Genomic DNA, 24,954 nt, shown 5'->3' with positions numbered 1-24,954 from the left:
TTTTAAGTTATCAGTTCTCCACCTGAGTCTTTATAGTTATCAGGCAATGTGAATGATCCAAGGACGATGATTCTTAGTGATGTCAAATCTTCTCAGTGACAAGAGGTTAGATTCTCTAGTGTGGAGGTCGTGGGTATGCAGTCAGCTGTGTTCATGTATGTGCACCGTGGGGGTAAATACTTCTACCTCCTTCTCTCCTGTGTTCACTGCCCCTTCTTCATGTAACTAATATGGTGTGTAGCATAGTCTCCTTGACAACTACACTAGGAGGTTGACTCTGCCCTGCTCCACTTTTCATTTTCAGTGCTGGAAATTGTACACAGTGCAACAGAGATTCATGCTTCCTTGAGCAAGGTCGCACAGTCTCTAATTCTTTGTTTCTTTCATCTAAATAGACTGCCAATGGTGTGGCCTCTCGTGAGGAAGAAGAAATTAGCGAACTTCAAGAAGATGATCGAGACCAGTTTTCTGACCAATTGGCCAGTGTAGGAATGCTAGGAAGAATTGCTGCAGATCACTGTATACCTCTTCTTACAAGGTACAAACAGTCCAAAGAAACCCCATGGAGAAAGTATTCTATGTTCACAATTCCCTGGAGAGCACTTAAGGTGTTTAAAGACTTTAAACACCCCCACCCCGTATTCCAGCACACTGGAACAAATGGACAGAAACATACTCATGATTGCATTCCTTGGCATATATACTTGGAGCACAGGCACTACAGGATAGATGGCAGAGAGATTATGGAAAACATGGTATGAGAAATGATTTGACCCATATAAATAAAAACTTGGAATAACCGGTTTTCAAATGCCATTGTAAATCTTGATTGTTTGTAAAGCAGTCTTTTAATTCTATGTCATAAACAGTAAATCACAATTGCTATAGTACTGTGGGAATCCAATTGTGTACTGTAATACAGATTTTCGTATATGTGTTTTTGCACTAACAATTCATGTTGTCTAATAAGTGGAGGTTATTAGTTGTCTCGGTCTCTGGTTGCTGAGTTTTATGAAGCTGTTGTTTTTCTGCCCTTCTAGCTTATTAGAAGAACGAGTAACACGGCTTCATGGTCAGTTACAGCGACACCAGCAGCAGTTACTTGCCTCATCTGGTTCAGGCACGATCGACAACAAAATGCTGGATGATCTGTATGAAGATATTCACTGGCTTATTTTAGTTACAGGTTGGTTGGTGGTTCTTTTTAAAAATGTAATTAGAAACAAGCAGTTTCAACTTTAAAAGAAGCTTCCAATATTAAATATTAAGGACAATAACCTGTATACAGTAATGGATGAAATTTGGATCCAGCTGTTGTCTGTCACAGAACTATGACTACCTTTTTTTTAAATGATGACGAACATGTATGCAGTGCCTGTTGCATACTGGATGTTTTATGTGGCTCTCATAGTAGCCCATGGAGTTAGTAGAATTATTAGGTATTATTGTTATTATCATTATTCTCCCCATTTTATAAATGAAGAAGCTGAGACTTAGAGAGTATAAGAAATTGACCATGGTCACACTGCTCTTAATTGTGGGAGCCAAAATGTCAATTTAGGCAGTCTGACTTTTAGGACCATCCATCTTAACCACTATACTCTCAGTGTTTCTATACTTTAAATATAATCAGTGAAAAAATTAAAAATAAAAATTTAACTTTTGAAAAATTATCCCAGATACCAACTTTTGGTATAGATAATAGTAGAATTCACATTAACTTTACAAAATTTCTTACTGACTGAGAATTAGTAAAAATTATTTAAAAACCTAAGCGTTGTCATTTGGAATTCTAAAATTGATGATTAAAACCTTTTCTGTATTTTTGAGGATTATTATGTGAGAAATAGAAAGTTCTTCTCATCAGACTTGATACATTAGCATTTATGATTTACATCAGTTTATATGATGTATAGAAATCAAATAAAACTGAAAACCTTTGTAGTGCAATTTGATTAATGTAGATTTGTTAAGTGTTCATTTTTAATTTTTTTTAAACTGAAGGCTACCTCTTAGCTGATGATACTCAGGGAGAGACTCCGCTAATACCTCCAGAAATAATGGAATATTCCATTAAGCGTTCATCTGAAGTTGACATTAATACAACACTTCAAATTTTGGGATCTCCAGGAGAAAAGGCTTCTTCCATCCCAGGGTACAACAGAACAGATTCTGTGATTAGGTAATATGAACTCTATAGCTGTGCTCTTGTAATTGATACTGTTTTATAAAATTCTGAGTTGATGGGTAGTTGACTTGAGTGACAGGCTCGTTGTAAATTTGATAACAAGAAAGAAAAAAAAATTTGGAGAAGCCTTGAAATACAAAAGGACTGCAAGTACCAAGTATATGTAAGCAACGAGACTCCAATGAGAATCAGTATCAATACCCAGTTCTGAGAAAAGCAAGCGTGCAGTTATTCTGATACAATGAGACTTTGTGTGGACATTTGATCTCATATACTGTGACCATATCCTTTGTTCATCAGGAAGCGGTGCTAATGAGTGTAAAGCACCCTCAATGACAGAAAAAAGACCTTTGAGATTCCTAGAAACCAAAGATGCAAGTTAACAAGCGTTTCTTGTTCATAAAAGCTAAAACTACATTTTAATGCAATCTTAAGGAGAAATTTAATTTTTATTATATATAATAGAAATAATTTTCTTGCATATGTGAAACTTGACAGTGCTGTCAAGGGGAAGTTACAGGACAGCAGAGTGCTTCCAATGAGAACATTCTCTTTAATCTTCCTAAATATTAGTAGCAAATTTTTCATGAATTCTTAATGATGAAATTAAGGAAAGGTAAATGTGGACTAAATATACTCCTAAAAGTGGATTTGAAGATGTCATTTTAATTTTCAGTATCTTAAGTTTAGGTTGCAGGTATAGATGTCAGTATGAAAGTAACATTGGTTTTTGTCAATTGCAAAGTTGGTAACTCTCATAGGGTGCTTTCCCCTTCCTTTTTCTTTCTTTCTTTTTTCTTTTTTTGAATACAAAAATGCCTGGATATCATTTAAACCTATGCAATAGAAAATTATTTTTTTTAGAGTGGAAATTATTAAGGTGATATCAAGGAAATATTTGGGAATTTCTTTCTTTTATTGCATTCTCTTGTTTGAAATAAAGTTCTAACATGCTTTATTGAAAAAGTTTCATCTACCCTTTTTGGAATTACTACGGGCATTTGAGGAGCTCTGGTAGCATAGTGCTAAAGCACTTGACTGCTAACCAGAGGGCTGGCGGTTCAAACCCACCAGCCACTCCTCAGAAGGAAGGTTGGGCAATCCTACTTCCGTAGTGATACTGCCTCGGAAACCCAAGGAGGGGTCGCTATGAGTCGGGGCCGACTCGATGGCACATAACAACAACAGCAACAACGGGCATTTGATTTAGTGTTTGGAAATTAATTCTTTTACTTTGGTTTGGTTCATAGTGAATGTTACTTTCAAAGGCAGTTTATGCAGGGTGCGGTCACGTTATATATTTCTTGCCTGGGCAGAACCAACAGAAATGCTTTCTTTGTATTTTAAGTGCTTTTTCCATTTTTGGCAGTCTTAGGTGTCAGGGTAGGAGCAAAACACTACAGTGTCTGAGAGCACAGACTGTGGAGGGTTGAGGTGAGGGTTAGGACAACGGGTCCCTTGGCCTGAAGATAGCTGTTTTTAATGCAAAGAATCAATGTGAAATTGATTGGAATATGGGAGAAACATTCATTGTTGATTTTAAAAAAGTATTTCACATTTATTGAAAAGGAAATAATTATACATTAATTATTAAACACCTACTCAGTCCCAGCCACTATTTGAAGGTTGAGATGCATCAGTGAACACAGCTGGCAAAAGTCACTCTTCTTTTAGAGCTCTTTGTGGGGGAGAGGGATAATGACAAAGTAAGTCATATAGTAAGTTAGCAAATAGTAGGTACTGTGGGTAAAAAATTGAGCCAGGTGAGGGGGTCAAGAATGCAGGTTGTGGGGATTGTTTGTGATTTAAAATAAGGGGATCTGTATAGGTCTTGTTTAGAAGATGACTTTTGAGCAAAGGCTTGAGATTGGTAAGGGAGTTGACCAGGAAGGTTATTCTAAGCAGAATGAACAGCTAATTCCAATGCCTGTGGGTTAAGCAGAGTCAGGGGGAGTATTATAGGTGATGGAGTTAGAGGGGGAAAAAGGGAAAATCAAACAAGATCTTTAGGCCCTGGTAAGGTCTTTGGTTTTGCTCTGAACTAAATGGAGCACCACTGTAGGGTTTTGAGCAGAATAGTAACTTTTGTGTGAAAAATCCAACTCTTAACTGTTGGATTGAAAGTAAACTTTGGGAGGGGGTACATAAGTGGAAGCAGAAAGACCAGTCAGCAGCTAATTTCCAAGAGAAAGATGATGGTGGCCCAGACCAGAGTGATAGCAGTGGAGGTTGTGAGAGGTTCAAGCTCTGTTTTACTTCCTCTGCTGACTTTTGGCTTAAGAAATGAAGGTGTCACCTTGGATTAATTTGGAATGTATGGGAAACTTTGCTGTCTGGAATATAAAGTGTGTTTCGATAGCATGCTTAAGAAATTAAAGTAGGATTGGCAGATCAGGGTTGGGATAGCAACAGTTGAACATCTTCTGAAGTCTTCATCAGTTTTTTCAGCTCCCCTCTGTGCCAGAAAGTCAGGAAAAAATAAAAGTAGTGTAGAAGCATGGAAGTTCACCTGACCTATTGCAGGGACAGGTGGAGGTCAGAGTTCTTGGAATAGATGACATTTAAACTGATACCTAAAGGATGAACAGGGCTTTGTGAAGTACAGAGGGCGGGGAAGAGTAATAATTCCAGACAGCGTCAGTAGCATAGGCAAAGACTCGAAGTAAAAGAGAGCATGGCTTCAAGCACGAGATGCTGGTGTGTAAATGTGGGAAGGAAGGATGTTATGTGAGATGAAGATGGGGAGGTAGGGAATGGTGCTGTGGGCTGGGCTAATGAGGTACAAGTAAAAACGGTGAAAAGGAATTGAAACAGGGAAAGAACTAATCAAATTATTTTCGGATTATGCTCTAGAAGTTAGATTTAAAGGATGAGAAAGCAAGTCAGGAAACATTTTCGGTAGTAAGAGTGGCAGGGAAGATGGAAGGCAATGGGTTTGAAAGGTATTTCAGAGAGAACTCTGCAGGACTTTGCTGATTGAATATGGTGGTGAAGAGAGTAGAAGGAGTCAAGGAAGGCTCCACGGGACCCTTAGATTTATCTGCCTGAGAACTACCTATGGTTTTTTTTGTTGTTGTTGTTTTCTCCCACTTTACAAAAGAAAGGCAAAAGCTTTTACTCATTCTGAATCTTACTGTGATGTGTGAAAACCTGCAGTATGCCAGATAAAGGACAGGTTAAAATAGTGTGGCATTAGTAGAGTGGAGGGCTGAATAGTAAGTAATACATTATTTTCTAAGTCAGGATATCTTCATTCCCTTGCATTAAATACAATTGAAGATGGGCTGAAGTTGTCAGTTGATCGATCATTAAACATTTTTGATAAGTGATCCTGGTGATTTTTGACATACAACATAGAAGTTCACATAACTCAGTGACATAGCCGTTTTTAAATACCTTCCCTTCATCTGTATGAAAACTAGGAGTCCAATTATGCTCCACCATGTCTCATTCTAGCAGTAAGTAATATTTATACATAGATGCATGAACTAATTGGGAAAAATAAAACAGCTACATTAATCTCGTGAAGAGATGCAAAACATTTTATTTTTATGTTTAATAATTTATTTAAATCTGTTTTATGTTTTAGTCAACTAATAGCTCATAACAGTAGCTCAGTCCAGAAGATATGTTTAGACATTAAGTCTCAACATCTTTGAAAATTGTAAAGAATTATATTTCAATTTATATACATATGTTTGTTTCAGAGAAATATATTGTAATAATCAATATAATAGATAACATTCAAAATCTATATTAGGATACTATTTGGGGGCCATGGAATTGAAAGGAAAGTTGAAGGAGAAAAACAATGTCAACTTTCTAACTGTTAAAAAAAAAAGGTTGTTTCTCTATTTTTCTAATGGATGACGGTGGATGTCAAACCCTATTGTAATTCCAGTGCATGAATGTAAAGGATTAAAGTAACCATTAAATTACAAATTTCATTAAGCTGGAAATGATAAAATCTGAGATGGTTTAATCTTATGGATCAAATGGATATATTAATAAATGTACTGTGAAGTAGTTGGGGGTTTGTTTACATTCCTTCTAAAGTTTATGGAAGTTGGAAGAGTAGTAGTATAGGGAGTATACACTGAAAAAAGAAGTTCTGACGTGGAATCCTGAAATCTTATCTGATTTAAAGAAGGAAGAGAGGACATAATAAAGACTGGGAAGAAGTAAGCAAATAGATTAGGCACATGTTGGAAGTATGGTGCCAGGGATGGTGAAGGGAAGATGGGGAATGGTCAACAGTGTAAGTGCTTTTGAGACATTAAGTTGGATAAAGATGCACATAGGATTTAGTTATAAGGAGATCATTTTAGTCCCTGTAAGAACAGTGAGGAAAGCAATGGAAGCCAAACTTCAGGTGATTAGAGCTCAGGTCTTGGCACTGATGTTCATAACATGGTGTTATAAGAGGTTCTTTCAGTTCTATCCTTGCAACATTGTCTTTTGACTAAAGTCAAGTAACATATATGTACGTACGTACATATATATGTGTGTGTATGTATATACACATACACACATATACATACCTATATACATATATATACACACACATATACTCACATACACGTGTGTGTGTGTGTGTATATATATATATATATATATATATACACATATATATATATAGCTTCTGATTATGTACATCCCATGCCCAGCCCCAGAACAAAGACTTATTTGTCTACAGTATTAATCTATGTCATTGAAACCCCACAGCCACATGAATTGTGTAGTGTAGGAAAGGATATAAATATGTAAATTGAAATAAGTGTGTACACATATTCTAGCAAGATTTTTATTTAAAAGTGCCCTTAAGCATTATGAGTCAAGTTTGCTACATGTAGGACAATCAGATATAGGAACAAAGGTCAGTATTCACAACGTTTTAAGTAAGTCAATTCCCAGGTCCTACACTGTTGAATGTGACTGAGATACAGGCTGTCAGTGATGGTGCAGTGCTGAGAGTTTAGCATGTACTCTGAACCTGAAATTTTACACGTTCTTCCGTTCGATCGGAAAACACCTGATAGTGATGCTGAATTGAATCGCACGTGCAAATACTGCTTCAACAGAGGATGTAGCTAGTGTTGTCCTTGTGGTCTAGCCTAGTCTAGTCTTTGTCTCCTAATTCCTGAAAGGTCAGAAGTAAAATGGGGCGTTTGTCTACACCCCCACTGGTGAAAATTTCCAAATATAGCCTGGCCTAAAAACCAGGGAGTTGAGAAAACAAAAACATGAACTTGAAAAAATATGGTTAAACAATGAATTAATAAGAAAATAAACAAATTCTGTTTTGTACCTACAGGCTGCTATCTGCCATTCTCAGAGTTTCAGAAGTTGAATCTAGAGCAATAAGAGCAGATCTAACTCATCTACTAAGTCCCCAAATGGGGAAAGATATTGTTTGGTTTCTAAAACGCTGGGCAAAGACTTACCTCCTGGTGGATGAAAAACTGTATGACCAGGTCAGAATGTAAAACTGTTTAAAACTTCATTGGGATTTATGATGATGGCAACTTGAAAAGTGGCATGTTTTTCTTACTGATTTTCCTTGTCACAGTGTAACTTTGTAACAACTAGAACACCTTCCATACTGAACAGAACTATATGAATGAAATACGGTTTTAGTAAGCTTTCTTATTAGTAAGCTTTCTTAGGGAGTCCCTATGTGGCACCATTGGTTAAGTGCTAAAGGACTAGTCAAAAGATTGGTGGTTTGAACTGACTCGCAGGTGCCTGGGAAGACAGGCCTGGGGCTCTGCTTCCGAAAGGTCAGTGTTGACAGCCCCTTGGAGCACTTCTGCTTTGCACACAGGGCCTCCGTTAGTCAGAATTGACTTGATGGCAACTAACAGCCACAACAGCTTTTCTTAGAATGTATCATTTTTATTTTAACCAATACTAAATTACAGATTACGATTTGGGAATGGATTAATTTCCATTCTTGGTATTTGCTGTAAATATCATGTTGTGTTCATGATGCATGTTGACAGGCACATTGGGTTGAGGATGTCTTTTTTTGGGAGGGGTGTGGATTTGTGGAAATGAGTACAAAATGTCAAATAAGCATTACTTCAGAATAAGATACTGGTTTTTATTTACCTTTTTTATGGATTTTTTTTTTCCAGCTGATTCATTTTTTGACGTTAAAAATGTGTTTTCTCTCTTAAGATAAGCCTGCCATTCAGTACAGCATTTGGAGCAGATACTGAGGGTTCTCAGTGGATTATTGGCTACCTCTTACAGAAAGTCATCAGTAACCTGTCTGTGTGGAGCAGTGAGCAAGACCTGGCTAGTGACACTGTGCAGTTACTTGTGACTTTGGTGGAAAGAAGAGAAAGGTAAGTAGATGGTCAGTGGCGGGTGTGTGTGTGTGTGTGTGTACACATACTTCTCCAACTGGTAAACAGTGATAAGATCCTGAGTCCAAATAGACTCTAGATTTTTGGAGCAGAATCTTGTGAAAATCAGTATCATGCTGTTGTTACACATGCGAACACTGCTTTCCAAGAAACCATGTTACACGTGAGGATCGCAGTCACTGTTCAGATTTCTGGCATCAGAGAACCTAGAATGATAACACATAAGTTTTGTTTTAGTAATTTATATTTTTAAAAGGACTTGCACATACATACAGTACTGCGTTGTCAGTGAAGGCAAACATGGTATAGGGGTGGATAGATGGGTAGACAGGCTGAACTAGTAGGTATGCCTATGAAGTACGGAGTGTACCCAAGACCATGTATTGGGTTGGCAGACAGTGGTCCTATAAGTTTATTTGTATAATCTGAATTCCCAGGTGTATGGTAGAGCTGACAGGGGGCAAGGTTGTAGTCACTTTTTGGTTACAGCCAGCTACCCAGAGGGTCCGAGTAGTTGAACCTGTGGGCTTGGGACCATAGTCAGAGGAGACATCAAGTTCAGTTGGCATAACATACTGCACAAAACATTGTTCCACCTCCTACTTTGGTGAGTAGCAATTGGGATCTTAAAAACTTGCAAGCAGCCATCTAGATGCAATGATGGGTCTCTCCTCATCCAGAGCAAAGAAGAATGAAGAAAAACAAAAATTCATGGAAACAATTAGTCCTAGCAACTGTTACACCATGTAATCCTCAGCCTATATGACTATGAGACCAGAAGAACTAGATGGTGCCCGGCTACCACTGCCATCCACTTGGAAGGGGATCTCTGTAGGAGATCCTTGATAGAGAGGGAGAACAATGTAGAACAAAACTCAAAATCATTTGGAGAGAAAAAAAAAGAGGGGACCAGGTTTGCTGGTCTGATAGAGCCTGGTGAAACCCCTGAGACTATGGCCCCGAGCTGCCCTTCATTCAGGTCTGGAATTGAACTCACACTCACACCTATGGCTTCCAACCAAAGACGGGCATGAGTTGAACATTTATCTGAAGTAGATACACTCCTTGGAGAGAACAATCATGGGAGAAAGAAGGGCTGCTTATGCAGAGGAAGACAGCTCAGGGGACAGGAGTGTATGGAGGGATGGACACTGGGAAGAGGTACCATGGGGAGGAAGTGGGAGGGGAGCTGTTGCATTGTGGTAAATTGTAGTCAATGTCATGAGACAAAGTGTATGTGAACTGCTGTATAGAAAGTGAATTTTCTCTGTAAATTTTCACCCAAATCACAATTAAAAAAAAAAAAAATACTTGCACACAGAATATTCTCATTTTATGTTTTTTAGCCATTCTATTAGCATTTTCCCTACTTAGTGAGAATAACTGATGTTTAAATTAATATTGCAAAGTGAAATGTTCAGTGCTTTCTACACTAAATCCTGGGTATGTTTTCCTTTTTCTTCATATAGAGTAATATCGTCATCATCCATTATTACTACTATTGTGGCTGGCTACTGTGCATTGAATTCTTAGAGTTTGCTGGGCTCTGAGCACTTCATAGTCTCACGTAATCGTCACCTCCTGTGATCTAGGGTTGCTGTCATTACTCTTGTTATTGCAGTTTTACAGATCAGGAATCTGATGATTAAGAGAGATTAAATGAGTTCTACAATGTCATACAATTGCCCCTGCCATGGAGTCACTTCCAACTCATAGCAACCCCATTGGGTTTCCGAGGTGGTAAATCTTTACAGAAGTGAATTGCCCTGTCTTCCTTCCATGGAGTGGCTGGTGGGTTTGAACCACCAACCTTCTGATTAGCAGTCAGGTGCCTTTTCCACCACACCACCAGAACTCCTTATGTCATACAGCTAGTGGGATTCAAACACAAGTCTATTTGATTCCAAAGCCTATACCAAGTTTACTATTGTATGCCTTTAAAAATTAAGTCCTTTTATTACTGTCAATTTTTGTTTTGTTACTGGACATATAATCTAGGTAATAAATCTCTTGTCTTGTGATTTCTACCTACAGGGCAAACTTAGTAATTCAGTGTGAAAACTGGTGGAATTTAGCTAAACAGTTTGCAAGACGAAGCCCACCTCTTAATTTCTTGTCAAGTCCCGTGCAGAGGACGCTGATGAAGGCGCTTGTTTTAGGAGGTTTTGCCCATATGGACACTGAAACCAAACAACAGTATTGGACAGAGGTAACATTTCTCTCTATTTTGACTGCACTCTGTTTAACCCTGTAGATGCTCTCTCTGTGTTGCCACAAACTAGTCTGTGGAGACATAAACACTGCAGTCATAGCTTTTCTCATATTTTTCTCTCCTAGTGAATAGATTGAAAATTATCATTTGACAAGTATGATCTTACATTTGTCCATGCCTGCTTATATGACAACATTGAATATCATCAAGTGTTCTGCAGTTTAGGCACGTTGTTCCCCCAACTCATAATACTCATATTGTAATCCCTTTCATCAGATAAGAGCCCGATCTGATGTGTTTATTCTCCATTGAAAGCCAGTGAAACAGTGCCCTGTCTTGAACAAGGAAACGCAGGTTAATGTGGACATGTTGCCTTATTGAATAAGCTTTCTACCGGGGACTAAGAGTTACCAGAGTATGTAGGATGCCAGCCTGTCTTCCTGTGACTGGAGTCCTTTTAAGTGTCAGGGAGGCAGAATGCAGTAACAGAATGAGGCAGTCTTGTATGGCTTTAACACCAGGGGATAACCAAGCTGTTTCTAAGTTTAAACAACTGTATTGTCACATGGTCAGTTCTCATTAGAATCCAGATATTATTGTCATGCTTGTGAGCACTCATCTTTACACCCAGGGCAGGACTGATTGTCTGAAGGTATGCTCTGTGCCAGGAGGAGCTGGGGAAAGGAAAAAAACAGGTGAAGAGTTTGTGTTGAGCTTGCCCTGGGCAGCCGAGATTGGCAGACTAGAGCGCCTGGGCCTAATCTTGCCTGCTCTCTGCTTTTTAAGTAAAGTTTTACTGAAACAGAGTTATACTCAATTGTTGACGTACTGTGCATTACTGCTTCCATGCATCAGTGGCAGAGTTGAGTAGTTGGGACAGAGTGTATGGCTTGCAGAGTCCAATATTTACTGTCCGCTGTGTCGAACAGGTTTGCTGACTCTTACTGTAGAGGCTTAATTCTTTAGCCTTTTTGTTTTATTTTCTTTTTGGCCAACCATTTGGGAAGGTAGTTGTCTGAAGAGGTGGTTGTCTGAGTCCCCTGAATGGCATTAATAAGGTAGTGTTCGGGAATTTGAGTGTCGTTTATTTGTGTGTGCCAGAAGATAGGATGATCTTCATGATGGGGACCATAAAGTTGGGTTCGCATGTTCCTTGTTTTCTGTGCTTGTCCTGCCTTCAACAGTTAGCTATTCTGAAAAGTGAATATTTCTCCAAGTCCAGAATAAAAAGCCTGTGAACTGAACGTTGAGAAACTTGATGCTGTAATTTCTTAGGTTCTTCAGCCACTTCAGCAGCGATTCTTAAGAGTGATCAATCAAGAAAACTTTCAGCAGATGTGTCAGCAAGAGGAAGTCAAGCAGGAAATCACGGCCACGTTGGAGGCACTCTGTGGCATTGCCGAGGCTACCCAGATTGACAATGTAGCAATCCTTTTTAATTTCCTGATGGACTTCCTTACCAACTGCATTGGACTGATGGAAGTTTATAAAAATACCCCAGAGACTATCAATCTTATCATAGAAGTTTTTGTTGAAGTTGCACATAAACAAATATGCTATCTTGGAGAGGTAAGCACTTCCCGATTTTGTACCTTTAGGATTAGAAATGTTTTAAGCTATCATGAAATAATAAATACATGGCTTCAAATGTCATGGGTATTATCTTAAATACTATTTGTATGCCTCTAAAAGTTGTCTAGAAAAGACTCTAAGAAGAACTCATAACTCAGAGGAAGGCATACTGAGCAAAGAAAAATTCTCACCCCAAAAAATACTTTAAAAATCAGTAACTTCTTTTGGCTAATAAGTTATTCAATCAAACTCATTCAAGTGAGGAGTGTTTGATAAAGAAATGGATTTGGGTAGGAAATTTGAGAACCTAAAGGCTTAAATTTTTAACTGCAGTTTATATAGATCTTTATTTCGTATATCAGATGACTGCTTAGTCCCAGTAAATTCTCATATATTTCATAAGAGAAGATGATTTTCTTTGTCCCATCAAACTATTTGAAAATGCTGCTTCAAAACAGCCTTAAAGGAGTATTATTTGTATTTGTTGGCAGATTAGCATATATCTTGCCCCAAACCATTTGCTCTTGGCTCATCATAAGTTCTTTTATGCTAGACCAGAGGAACCTGCCCAAAAACAAAGGTTATATTTTATAAATGTTATAGTCACAGATGCATCCTGAGTAAGCAGGCCTCTTGAAATTTATTCTGCAGTTTAAGACCACTGTTGGATATTTAATAAATGTTACACAAGAGGCTGAATGGCAGAAATAAACCATTCTGTTACAAAAATCTTATTATCTTCAAAAAAAAAAACAAAACACTGCCTCTTCTAACTCAAAGTCATAGTAACACTGCAACGCTATGGACAGAATATAACTGCCCCACAGGGTTCCCAGGGCTATAAATCTTTACAGAAACAGACTGCCTCATCTTTCTCCCGAATAGCAGCTGTTGGGTTTGAACCACTGACCTTTTGGTTAGCAGCCCAGTGCTTTAACCCCAGTGCCACCAGAGCTCCCTGCTGTCTGACCTAGTGTTTATTACCAGGTGAGCAAAAATTAAAAGTCAAATTTTACTGTTAGAAAACCGTTAATATTTTAAACATAACTACAATCATGTTTGTTTTTTCCTTATTGTGAATATCTTAGTATAGTTTCAAACAATTATTAGAGCTGTGGTGTAGTGTTTAAGGCATTTGGCTGCTAACCAGAAGGTTGGTGGTTCAAACCCACCAGCCGCTCTGTGGAAGAAAGATGGGACAATCTACTTCCACAAAGACGTGCTGCCTCAGAAACCCAACGAAGGTCACTGTGAGTCAAACTTGACTCAGTGGTAGTGAGTTGAGGGTATTTTTTCAGTTATTGGAATTTAGAATAAATTTATCTTGATTCTGTGTTTAAATTTCTTAAATATCTCTTATTTCCCAGTTATGGTTCTGCCTAGTAGCATAATTTATGTATACTCTCTTGCAGTCCAAAGCTATGAACTTGTATGAAGCCTGCCTTACTTTGTTGCAAGTGTATTCTAAGAATAATTTAGGGCGGCAGAGAATAGATGTTACAGCAGAGGAAGAACAATACCAAGACCTTCTTCTCATTATGGAACTTCTTACTAATCTTCTATCAAAGGAATTCATCGACTTCAGTGATACAGGTATGGTGTAGTGTGTTGTTACTGCTTTCTTTCTTTCATTCTTTTGTTTTCTTTCTTTCTTCTATTAAAGCAAGGGAAAGTTTTCTCTAAGTGAAATCCCATGAAAAAATCCAATGCACAAAATAGATGAAAGTCAGTATCCTTGTCTGAAGTGAGGTTGGGAACCAGCAGCCCTTCCATCTTGGCTTTCCTCACATAAGAATGTCTTCCATTTGTTGGAATGGTTTTACGAAATGCTCTGTTCATACCTATCATAAAACATGAAGTGAATACCACTGTTGTGTTCATTTTATAGATGAGGAAAATGAAATGCAAAGAGGCTGTCATTAGTCCCCAGTCAGTATGCTAGTATGTTGCAGGAACGGGATTCAGATCCCTTGGAGTAGATCCAGAGGCCACACTCCTCACGGTGACACTTTGTTGACTAGTTACTCCTCCATCCTCTGAGGTAGTCACTCTAGAAAACCCAGGCACTTCAAGGGCTACAGCCTGGGGACACTGTTGGGGTGGGAAGAATAGAATATGGGTTGAAATTTAGACAAGGCAAAAATTAAGACAAAATAGAAAATAATAGGAAAATAAAGCATTAGTTGATAAAATGTAAAAGGAAAGTAGTATTTTACATATTTCTAAAATAAAGATAAGTGAGGTAATAAAATATTATAAAATTAACATGATAGGTGAGACATTAAAAGCTTAACTGAAAATAGTTGTCCAACATCTTTCTTTCGCTTGGTCCTGGGAACACTCCATTCTTGAACCTTTAGCAGAGCACCTGGAGCCCATGGCCTCCAGGCCTTTCCAGACCCTGGGAGGTGTATCTGGTAGGTGGAGAGACCAGAGCTGTCAGGGCAGCCCCAGCACCCGCCTGCCAGCACTCCCAAGCGGTTCCCTGGTTCCCCTCAGGTGAAATCCAAGCTCTCCACTCTGACTTTCAGAAAAATTTTGCTGACCCCTGCTTTAGAAGATTGGGTTCTTTGAACTAAAACTGAGACTCCTAAAGGAAAAGTTCTGAATTAGACTTTAAAAAGTAGTTTTTAGGTACAAGTACTTTTTCTCCCAGTTTATCTTATTTTTAAAAAAAGTTGTTAATTTCCTTTTTGATTATTTTTATACATTTCCCTTTGAGATCATATTGCAAATATAATTTTGTAATCTGCCTTTTGGATCAATGTGTTGTTAGCTTTTTCCTTGTCATTAAAATTTTTAATGATATTTTCAGTTGTTCCATAATACTCCAATTTTGGGATCTCATCTGTTACCTTAATATTGGGTATCTAGAATATTCTCAATTTTTGCTCTTATAAACATTTTGCTACAGTCTTGTCTGAATTTCAAACGTATCCTTGAGTAGATACAATGCACAAAAGGCATGAATATTTTATAGTGTTTCAGTGTTTTGAAATTTATGAAGGCTTGCTTTATGGCCTAACATATGGTCTATCATGGAAAATGTTCCATGTGTACTGGAAAAGAATGTATATTGTGCTATTGTTGGGTGAAGTGCTGTGTAGATGTCTATAAGGTAAAGTTGGTGGATTGTATTGTTTAGCTCTTCTGCATCTTTGTTGAGTTTCTTTCCAGTTGTTCTATCTTTCATTGAAAGTAGTGTATTAAAGTCTTCCACCAAGACTGTGGAGTCATCTGTTTGCCTTTTCAACTCTTTTAAAGTCTGATTTATGTATTTGGAGCTCTTTCATTGGGTCTGTAGATATTTATTATGGTTATAGCTTCTTGTTCAATTGATCCTTTAATCGTTATATAATGTCCTTTCTTGTCTCGCATGGTGGTTTTTGTCTTAAAGTCAATTTGATCAGAGATTAACGTTGCCACTCCTGCTCTTTTACGGTTGCCATTTGCTTGATACGTCTTTTTCCAACCTTTGATTTTTAGTCTATTTTTGACTATGTCTCTTGTAGACAGCATATTGATGAATTTTGTTTTCTTATCCTATCTGCCACACTCTGTCTCTTGAGTGGTGCATTTAAGCCATTAACATTCAGTGTAATTATTGACAAATATGAATTGGATGCTGTCATTTTGTTAGGTGTTTTTTCATGGTGTCCCTGATTTCTTTGTTCATATTATTTTCTGTGCTGAGCTCATTATGTTTATGAATCATGTTATCATTTCCTTTGTTGCTAAGGCATGAATATTTTAGACTCCTAATTTTTGTTTTTGCTGTTAACTGTCATAACTATCAATCATTATTTTTGCTGGTAACTATCTTAACTATCAATCATAGTATGATGGTTACCAGTAAAAGCAATTAATTAAGAGCTTTAAATATTCATGCCTTTTGCACATTATATCTACTCAGGAGATATGATCAGAAATTCAGACAAGACTGTGGCATCACTGTTTATAAGAGCAAAAATTGAGAATATTCCAGATACCCAATGCTATATTCTCACCAGGAGTAAAATGTCATCTTTTAAAAATAAGCCCATCTTGATGAATGGTTCAAGGTGATCTTTTACCTTTGGGTCCCCAGCTTTGTTAAATGCTTGTAGGTAGATTTTCCTCACTTACCTATCTAGGTCGTAGGGGTCTTCTTTTTTATATGCATTCTTTATGTGTTCATTTGTCATATTGACTGCTTTAAAAATAATAATATTTTTTTGTTTTATGTAATATCTTAATTTTTATGTTGTCCAAGATCCCACACACGTAACAGATCAAATAAATATCTCTGCAGAAATTATCTAGCTCATAGTATGGCCAGTGTGTTGATAAAAATCTATCTTGCTTTTCAAACACTGATTTAGCATTTCTCTTCCCTTTATTTCTAGACAATCACTTGCCTCCACATCACCAACACTGTTGCATCAAGTGCATAGGGCCCCTAAAAAATAAATGTAAAGGGAATGAAATAGAGCGAGAGTTATCTGAATTCTTTCTTATCTACTAATGGCTTTATTTTGGCTCTAGGCTTTAATTTTTTCCCAGGTCCATAAGGGTACCATAAACACCTCTGGTTGTGTAGTAGTTAAAGCATTGGGCTGCTAACCAGAGGGCCAGCATTTCAAAGCAACCAGCCAGTCCACAGGAGAAAGATGAGGCAGTCGGCTTCCGTGAAGATTTGCAGCCTTGGAAACCCTATGGATTCTACTCTCTCCTAAAGGGTTGCTATGAGTCAGAATTGACTTGATGGCAGTGAGTGGGAAGGGTAGTATGTATCAACTTTGGACATTTATTGATGTGACAACTACAGGACTGCATTCTTTTGCTTTTAATAGATGAAGTTTTTAGAGGACATGAACCAGGTCAAGCAGCCAACAGATCAGTATCAGCAGCTGATGTTGTTTTATATGGAGTCAACCTGATTCTGCCCTTGATGTCACAAGACCTTTTGAAGGTAATAAAGTAAACGTGAACATTAAAATGCTATATGCTTGACTTTAAAGACACTTCAGACTAGAATGTACCCCTTGTTTAATTAAAGAGTTTTATCTGTTGAGTGAAGGAGCCCTGGTGGTGCAGTGGTTAAGGGTTTGGCTGCTAACAGAGAGGTCAGCAGTTCAAATTCACTAGCCACTCCGCAGGAGGAGGATGACGCAGTTTGCTTCTAAAGATTTGCAGCCTTAGAAACCCTATGGGGTAGTTCTACTCTGTCCTGTAGGGTTGCTATGAGTCGGAATCAACTCAACAGCAAGGCATTTGGGTTTTTTGGTTTTACCTGTTGAGTACATGTGAAAATAATGAATTTCTTTTACTATAATCTACCTTTCATACTTGTGTATGCAACTCAGTGGCACAGATCCTCACTTAATCTTCAGTTCCTGACCCAGCTTCCCGGATTCACTGATGTATTTATTATTAGTGACTGTGTCAAGGAGTGGTATAGGAAAAAAAAAAAAACTGCCCTTTTACAGGGAGCATAACAACAACAACAGCCCTTTTACAGTCTGAGTTCTAATGTTAGCGGTTTTCACACTCTCCTCATTTGTCAGTAAGCAAATAAAGTAACTTACATGTGTTAGGTGTTTTTCTGATACTTCCTGAGCATCATTTTCAGATTGAAGGATTGTGCAGAGGGACGTAGTTTCCAAGCCACTCCATGTAGAAATGGGATTGTAAACAGATTATGACACCCTGTCTCTTAAACTTTTGCACATTCTGACTCTGTTGTGACTTGGTTTCCCCAGTCTGTATCAGGGATTGGGGGTTAGATGCTGCCCTTTTTCTTTCTCTCTTACCATGAGTTGTCATAGGGGGTGAAAGAGTGGGGACACGAACTTGGATGGAGAGGAAGGGGGAGCGTGTGTGTGTGTGTGCTCACATGCGTGAAGTGGAGGGAGGGAGAATGCTAGAGGAGTGTTTGGAAGTTGAGTATAAGAGTAAGGATGGTGTTAGATTTCCAGGCTAGCAGCAGATAGCCATATGCTCTATCCTAGAGAAGTGTCTGTGACTCTGGGAAGGATCCTGTTGGCCTGCGAGCAAAGGGTTCACACAGAAACTAGTAGGATGGGGATTTTGAGTAACTCTGTGTGCTGATTTGTCTTCCATCAGATAAGCCACTAAATATCTAGATGTGTATTTTCTTATAGGCAGTTAAACTGTAGATTGCCTGCTTTTATCTGGGTTCTCTTAAAGGAGCTCTGGTGGCACTGTGCCTTAAGCATTTGACTGCTAACAACAAAGTGGGTGGTTCAAACTCATTGTCTACTCCTTGGAAGGAAAATGAGGCAATCTACTGCCTTGGAAACCCAGTGGGAGTCACTGTGAGTCGGAATCGACTCAGTGGCAGTAGGTTTTTTTTTCCCTTGACCTAGGTTCTCTGGGGCTATCCAACTAGAGAGTAGTTTTTGGAAGTGTGAAGGACTGAACACTCTCGTCTGTGTGTAGTCATACCAGTGTATATCACCGTCTCATATTTGTCTAACATGCTTGAATGGAAATAAGCACCTTGACAACAGGTTTTCTTACAAAGTCGTTTAATAATTTTAGAATTGTCTGTCTTGTTTACTTTTTCAAGATAAACACAATGTCTGGAATTGACTGCTCTTAACTCCTGAAGATAATTGTTTCTTCTGTATGTTGCCTTCTTCCGTGTTACTTACTAAAATACTTTACATGTTTCAGCTTACTTTTCCATGTAATTAAGTATTCTTATTTTCTGTCATCAACATATTGTAAAGACTCCATTATACTTATAAGCTTATCAGTTATTTTATTGCAGTAATGAAAGTACAACTTAGATACTATTAAGCATCTAATTATTATTTCTGTTTCAGTTCCCAACCCTTTGTAATCAGTACTACAAATTAATCACATTCATCTGTGAGATATTTCCTGAAAAAATACCACAGCTTCCGGAAGATCTGTTTAAAAGTCTGATGTACTCGCTGGAACTAGGAATGACGTCATATCCTTTAAAGGAACATCACTTGGCACTTGGGGAAAATGATCTTACCTAAAGAAAAGATTTTAAAATTGGGGATTTTGTTTCTTCTTTGGGGATTCAGTTTCATTTCTACAAAAATATATTTATCTAGAGCTGTTCTGATGCTCTGTTTCTTATGTTTTGCCGTCTTTGGTTAGTTTACTACATTTTGTCCTCCTTTAACTGATTCTAAGAGCATTTGGCCCCTGGTCCCACTGGCATTCTTTCATCAAGGGTGCCAATGAGTAGTGTCACTGTTGCTGGCTTTTCATTAGTTGTATGTTTCACAGAAACAATCTCAAACCATCAGTCCTAGACCCAAAATAATTACTCGCAAAACTGTTTGAGACATACCGCACACTAAACCAAAACCAAACCAAACCTACTGCCATTGAGTCGATCGTAACTCACAGCAACCCCCATTGGGTTTCTGAGGCTGTAAGTCTTTACCGAAGTAGATTACCCAGTCTTTCTTCTGCAGTGTGGTTGGTGGATTTGAACTACCAACCTTCTGGTTAGCAGTCAGATAGGCGCTGTGCCACCAGAACTTACACTGCACACTACTAGTACCTTCATTTATCTGTATTCATTCCCAGAATTGTTGTCTATCTGATAACAGCTGTAACTTTTTGATCTTTTATAAACCGAGTAGATCCTATCTGATTTGTTCTTTAACGTTTGTGATCAGAATGAGTTCGGAAGTTTGCCAGCTTTGCCTAGAGGCCTTGACGCCATTAGCTGAACAGTGTGCAAAAGCACAAGAAACAGATTCACCACTTTTTCTAGCAACACGGCACTTTCTTAAGGTAAGATGTTTGTTTAGGTGACATGTGGCAAAATCATCTGCTATGATAGGTATAGTCAGTGCTTCAAATGAGGAAATACCTACGGGAGGTAATAGTTACTTTCTGTTCACTGTGTTTTTTTCCTGGAGATAAACTTTATGGATACATTTTTTTCATCTGCCTTTATTTGGGATTCTCGATGTGGTAAATACAGTTGGAAAGTTAATAATTCAATTATTCAGTATGCCTTGGCTAGGAATAACATCTGTAAGTTATCTTGGGTTTTTTGAAATCTTTCTTTAATTTTCAGATTGATTTAATAACTGCTATCCATCTTTTTCAGAGTGGGGCGGGGTTAAATGCTCATCATTTACTCCTGCTAAGAAGCCCTGTTTTGTAATTTCAGCTGGTTTTTGATATGCTGGTTTTGCAAAAGCACAATACCGAGATGACAACTGCAGCAGGTGAAGCATTCTACACACTGGTGTGCTTGCATCAGGTAATGGGAGCACGTCTTCCATGTGACTGTTCTGAATCAGCGCCACAAAGAGATTGTTCAGACAAACGGTCCTTAATGCCTCCAGTGCTTACAGGACCTGTGTGTGGCTTAGTGCTTCTGTTCCATTTCAGTGAGGCAGTACTTCTTAGCGTCCTCTTTTTTAGCGTTGATGTGACAAGCTATTTTGTCAATTAATGAGCATTTATTTTCCCTTTTCTGCCATCGCAAACAATCCTTCACCATGGTGGGCATGATCACTGCCATCATGCCAGTTCTGACTCACAGCGACTCCCACTGGGTTTCCACGGCTGCGAATCTTTACAGAAGCAGACTTCCCTATCTTTCTTCCACAGGACAGCTGGTGGGTTTGAACCACCAACCTTTTGGTTAGCAGCCAGATGCCTTAACCACTACACCACCAGAGTTAGGAGCCAGAAATACGAACATGAATGGTTCATGGGTACATATTTTCTATTCTGTTGTCTTACAACACTGTTAGAAGGGAAATGAGATGAGTCACCTAAGACTAGGAGGAGACCGCCTTCAGAAAGTGTGGGAAGTTAAAAGGAACCATGTATTATTTCACTTTGTTGTGATGAGTCTTTAAAAAAACTCTGAAGCACTCACTGAGTGGAAGTTGATGTAACAGAAGAAAGGTTAGCCTGGCTCATGTCTCCCTTCCTATCCCAATAGAACAGATGGCCATCAAGTGTTTGAGAAGAATCCTATTGGGTCATCACCTACATTGACTTCACTTCACCCTCACCTGTGTGCATAAACGCCTCCTAGAGTGACCAGTTGATGGAATAGACAAACTTTGGCATTTTTTCATGCCAGTTAGCACTCAGGGTTCGATTTTCCTTCCACTGTTAAACAAAGATAGGGCTTGGGGGTGGTCTGTCCATACTACTTAAAGAGTCCCTTCCTACAGACGTCTTACACCATCCACACCCCAAGCTGAAGGTGCTCTGGGGCTTTCATCTCTTGCTGTCTGCTATAGATGTATTCCATCTGAAGATTGTACCCTGTTTTTCAGGTCTGTGACTGCTTTGTCATTTGATTTCCTCATTACTTACTAGTAAGGTAGACTTACTATCTCTACATATAGAATGATTACCATTTAAATGACAAAAAGCAAGCATATTTATACACTTGGGAAAGAGAATGAGGACTTGGGAATAGCTGGGATGGTATCTTCCTGGTCTGGCCCCACAGGATACCCCTTCTTGTGAATTCAGAAGCGATTTGACACGAAGTCCCGTGTGGGCAAGCCTATCCCTTGGATAGGACAGTTAGGGCAGCCGCTGTGGCTTCAGGCTCGCAAGTAAGGAGTTGGGGTGCTGGCCCTTGCTCCTTTTTCCCAAGTGGTTTTATTATTTTGATCTATAATGGCATCCCAGTAAGCTAATGAAAAATAATGATAGGCCAGCTCTCCCCACTCCCCCAGCCCCATGAAAGTTTATCGTGGAAAGCTGCCCAGTTGGGTTTCCCTTAACCCCACATCCATTCCCCTGTATAATGCTTTATTATGGAGAACATTAAACATGCACGTGCACACCCCACACACCATTCCCGTATGTATTAAGGTCCTTGCTCAAGAGCCGCTGCATTCAGAGCTGATTGGGAGCTACAATTACCCAGTCATCCATAGTGCTCTGCTTCCACTTTGAGAAGGGATAGAAACACATTCCTCCCACCATGCCACCTCCTCCCCAGTGACTCCTGCCCATACTATCTCTGGTCCTCAGAACCACGTATATAAGATATCTCTACAAACCTCTGGAAAACAGGTGACACTCATGTAGCAGATGTAGGTTATGTATAAAACGCCAACTCAGTGATGAATGTGATTTGAAAACACAGATGAGGCAACAAAACAATATCATTAATCATGTGGGCTCTGGAGCCAAACTGCCTAGATTCTTGCTTAAAGACAGTGTGATCTTAGCTGTATTACTCCATCTCACTGAGTGTCGAAGCCCTTATCTGTAAAACAGGAATGTAAATAGTGCCTACTTCATAGCATTGCTGTACATACTAAATGAAGTAATTCATCTAAAAGGTTGGCACAGTGCCTACAGTATGTAATAAACGGGAAGTGTTAGCTACTAAAAAGATTTATCAGACTCTGCCAATAACCAGTATGATCTGCTTGTGTGATATTTTAAGGAAGATCCATTTTCATTTGTACATTATCTTTTCAATAGGCTGAATATTCTGAATTGGTTGAAACATTACTGTCGAGTCAACAAGACCCAGTTATTTACCAGCGATTAGCTGATGCCTTCAACAAGCTCACTGCAAGCAGCACTCCTCCCACGCTGGATCGAAAGCAGAAGATGGCCTTCCTAAAGAGTTTAGAAGAATTTATGGCAAATGTTGGTGGCCTCCTTTGTGTAAAATAAACAACAAAACTCTATGCCTAAATTAGATCCTTTCTGCAAAGTGCACTGAATTGCCGAAAGTTGGCGTGAGTCTTGTTCCTGTTCCTCAGTTCTTTGACCATTTTGGATTTGGGAGAGCCTGGAAGTTTGATACGTAATACAGTGAAACAGGAGAGGTCAACTTGGAGTCAGCTTCTGCTGTTGGGTGTCAGCTGCGATCTGTCAGATACGTGTTATAGAATTTGAGCAGTAATTGAAAATTTTCAAAATGCAATTCCATATATGTGCAAACAGATATGGGCACCACAAAATACATATTCAGTGCCTTTCCCCCTTTCATCAAAATGTAAGTGGCTCACCAAAGTTGAGAAATGTTGTTAACTGTTAGATGAATCTATGCTAAGCCAGTGTTTCTCAAATTATCCATGAATTAATCACCTGCATCCCTTGAGGAGCTGGCAGAAAAGGTGGATTCTTGGGCCCAAGCCTAGACTTTCAGAGTCAGAATTTCTGGTTGGACTTTAGAATCTTCATTTTAATCAGCTCCCTACCACCACCCCAGAAGTTTTTAAAATAATGCAAAATGTATTGAAAAATACTAAGTTTTTTTGTTTTGTTTTGTTTTTTGTTTTTGGCTTTTAAACTTTATCCTTCCCTTTGAGGATTAAGTTGGTGATTCAGCAGAAAGAAAAAGAACAGCACCAGGTGTTTGGGGCTTCTGTTAGCTCACACATGTGCTTGTTCTCTCTCTGGTAACATCGAAGTGGTGCCACAGGTTCTGTGTCCTACTCTGATGCCTGAACAAACTTGAGGAAATTACATGTATATTTTTGGTCCATAAAGAGAACCTAAGGAACTGTAGCCATTTCATTGCCTTAATTTTAAAAAGCAAAATACAAAAAAAAAGAAAAAAATTTGTTTTCGTAAGAAATCAAGTCTTCGAGCTTCAGAGTTGGTTTAGAGTGTGAGCTATCATGAACCTGTTGCCCCTTTGTTTGGAGTGTGAAGTATTTGTGTGGGTTAATGAGTAAGATGAACAGCTCCTTCCTGTGGAGGCTCACTTGGAGTGTGTTTCTATCCAGCCACGGAGCCCATGGCTCATGATCTCTGAATGCCTTGCTTAAGCAATAATCATTTTAAAGGATGTAAATTACTGACTGATATAGACTCTTAGGGCCATTAGGGATAATAATTATGCTGGACTGAGTATTCCCTACTCAATTCACAGGAACCATACAAATTTTATTTCAGTGATTCCAGAGTTCACTTTAGATCCTCTAGTTTGAGTTTTTTTTTTCTAATCAGGATTTTTGTACTGCTGCCATGTTTCCCTCAATCCTGCATGCCCCCTTTGGTTACAGAAACCGCAGGCCTATGAAACTCTTGGCAATACCAGAATCACAGCACAGCAACAGAGGCCTTGGTACAGGTGCCCTCTGCTTCAGAAGCATGGGCTTTCTCTTCCTGCTGTGTTCGTGACACCTATATGCAAAACTATCCTTCAAATATATTTTTATATCTGAATTGCATATAGCATATACAGCTTCATGTGGGATGTGTGCAGAACTTTGTGACAACTGCTACATAAAACAGTTGCAGTTAACAAGAACTAGAGCATCTTAAGTCCCATCCAACCTGTGCATGTGACATTAGATGTGAGTGATTGCAAGGCCGAGGGCCGTAACTTTTTAGGAGTACTTCTCTCTTAACTGAATCACCCTTGAGGAACAATTGAGGTAGAGCACAAAGGTCTTACAAGACTGCAGAGTGAAGAGAACCAGTGTCACTCTTCATGAAATACACGTGTTTTGGTATTTTAAAAAATACTTTGAACAAGGCATTAATTTTCGGATTTCTTCTCTTTTTTTGTCCTTTAAAGAACTTGAAGCCCTGTGCAGCAGTAATCACTCGGTTCTGATCGTCCCCAGCTCCCTGAGGCTTTGAGTCATGTGTACCCATGCGTG

General features: G+C 38.8%; 1 protein-coding gene across 1 annotated transcript in view; it reads left to right on the top strand.

The window, feature by feature from the left end:
* Positions 1 to 23,011, top strand: part of XPO4 (exportin 4) — a 171,061-nt gene extending 148,050 nt beyond the window's left edge. The window contains exons 11-23 of the mRNA XM_007942506.1: positions 396 to 538; positions 1,041 to 1,186; positions 2,005 to 2,182; positions 7,503 to 7,662; positions 8,369 to 8,538; positions 10,594 to 10,768; positions 12,047 to 12,340; positions 13,756 to 13,936; positions 17,176 to 17,294; positions 19,174 to 19,301; positions 20,011 to 20,128; positions 20,514 to 20,606; positions 22,814 to 23,011. Of these exons, the coding sequence (XP_007940697.1) occupies positions 396 to 538; positions 1,041 to 1,186; positions 2,005 to 2,182; positions 7,503 to 7,662; positions 8,369 to 8,538; positions 10,594 to 10,768; positions 12,047 to 12,340; positions 13,756 to 13,936; positions 17,176 to 17,294; positions 19,174 to 19,301; positions 20,011 to 20,128; positions 20,514 to 20,606; positions 22,814 to 23,011 (2,103 nt within the window). The remainder of the gene's footprint in view (positions 1 to 395; positions 539 to 1,040; positions 1,187 to 2,004; positions 2,183 to 7,502; positions 7,663 to 8,368; positions 8,539 to 10,593; positions 10,769 to 12,046; positions 12,341 to 13,755; positions 13,937 to 17,175; positions 17,295 to 19,173; positions 19,302 to 20,010; positions 20,129 to 20,513; positions 20,607 to 22,813) is intronic.
* Positions 23,012 to 24,954: the final 1,943 nt, after the last annotated feature.

This window comes from Orycteropus afer, unplaced genomic scaffold, assembly GCF_000298275.1.
Source record: "Orycteropus afer afer isolate SDZICR_OR568_19922 unplaced genomic scaffold, OryAfe1.0 scaffold00092, whole genome shotgun sequence".
Lineage (NCBI taxonomy): Eukaryota > Metazoa > Chordata > Mammalia > Tubulidentata > Orycteropodidae > Orycteropus > Orycteropus afer.
Note: the sequence above shows the minus strand (reverse complement) of the source record. Positions and strands in the feature narration are given on the sequence as shown.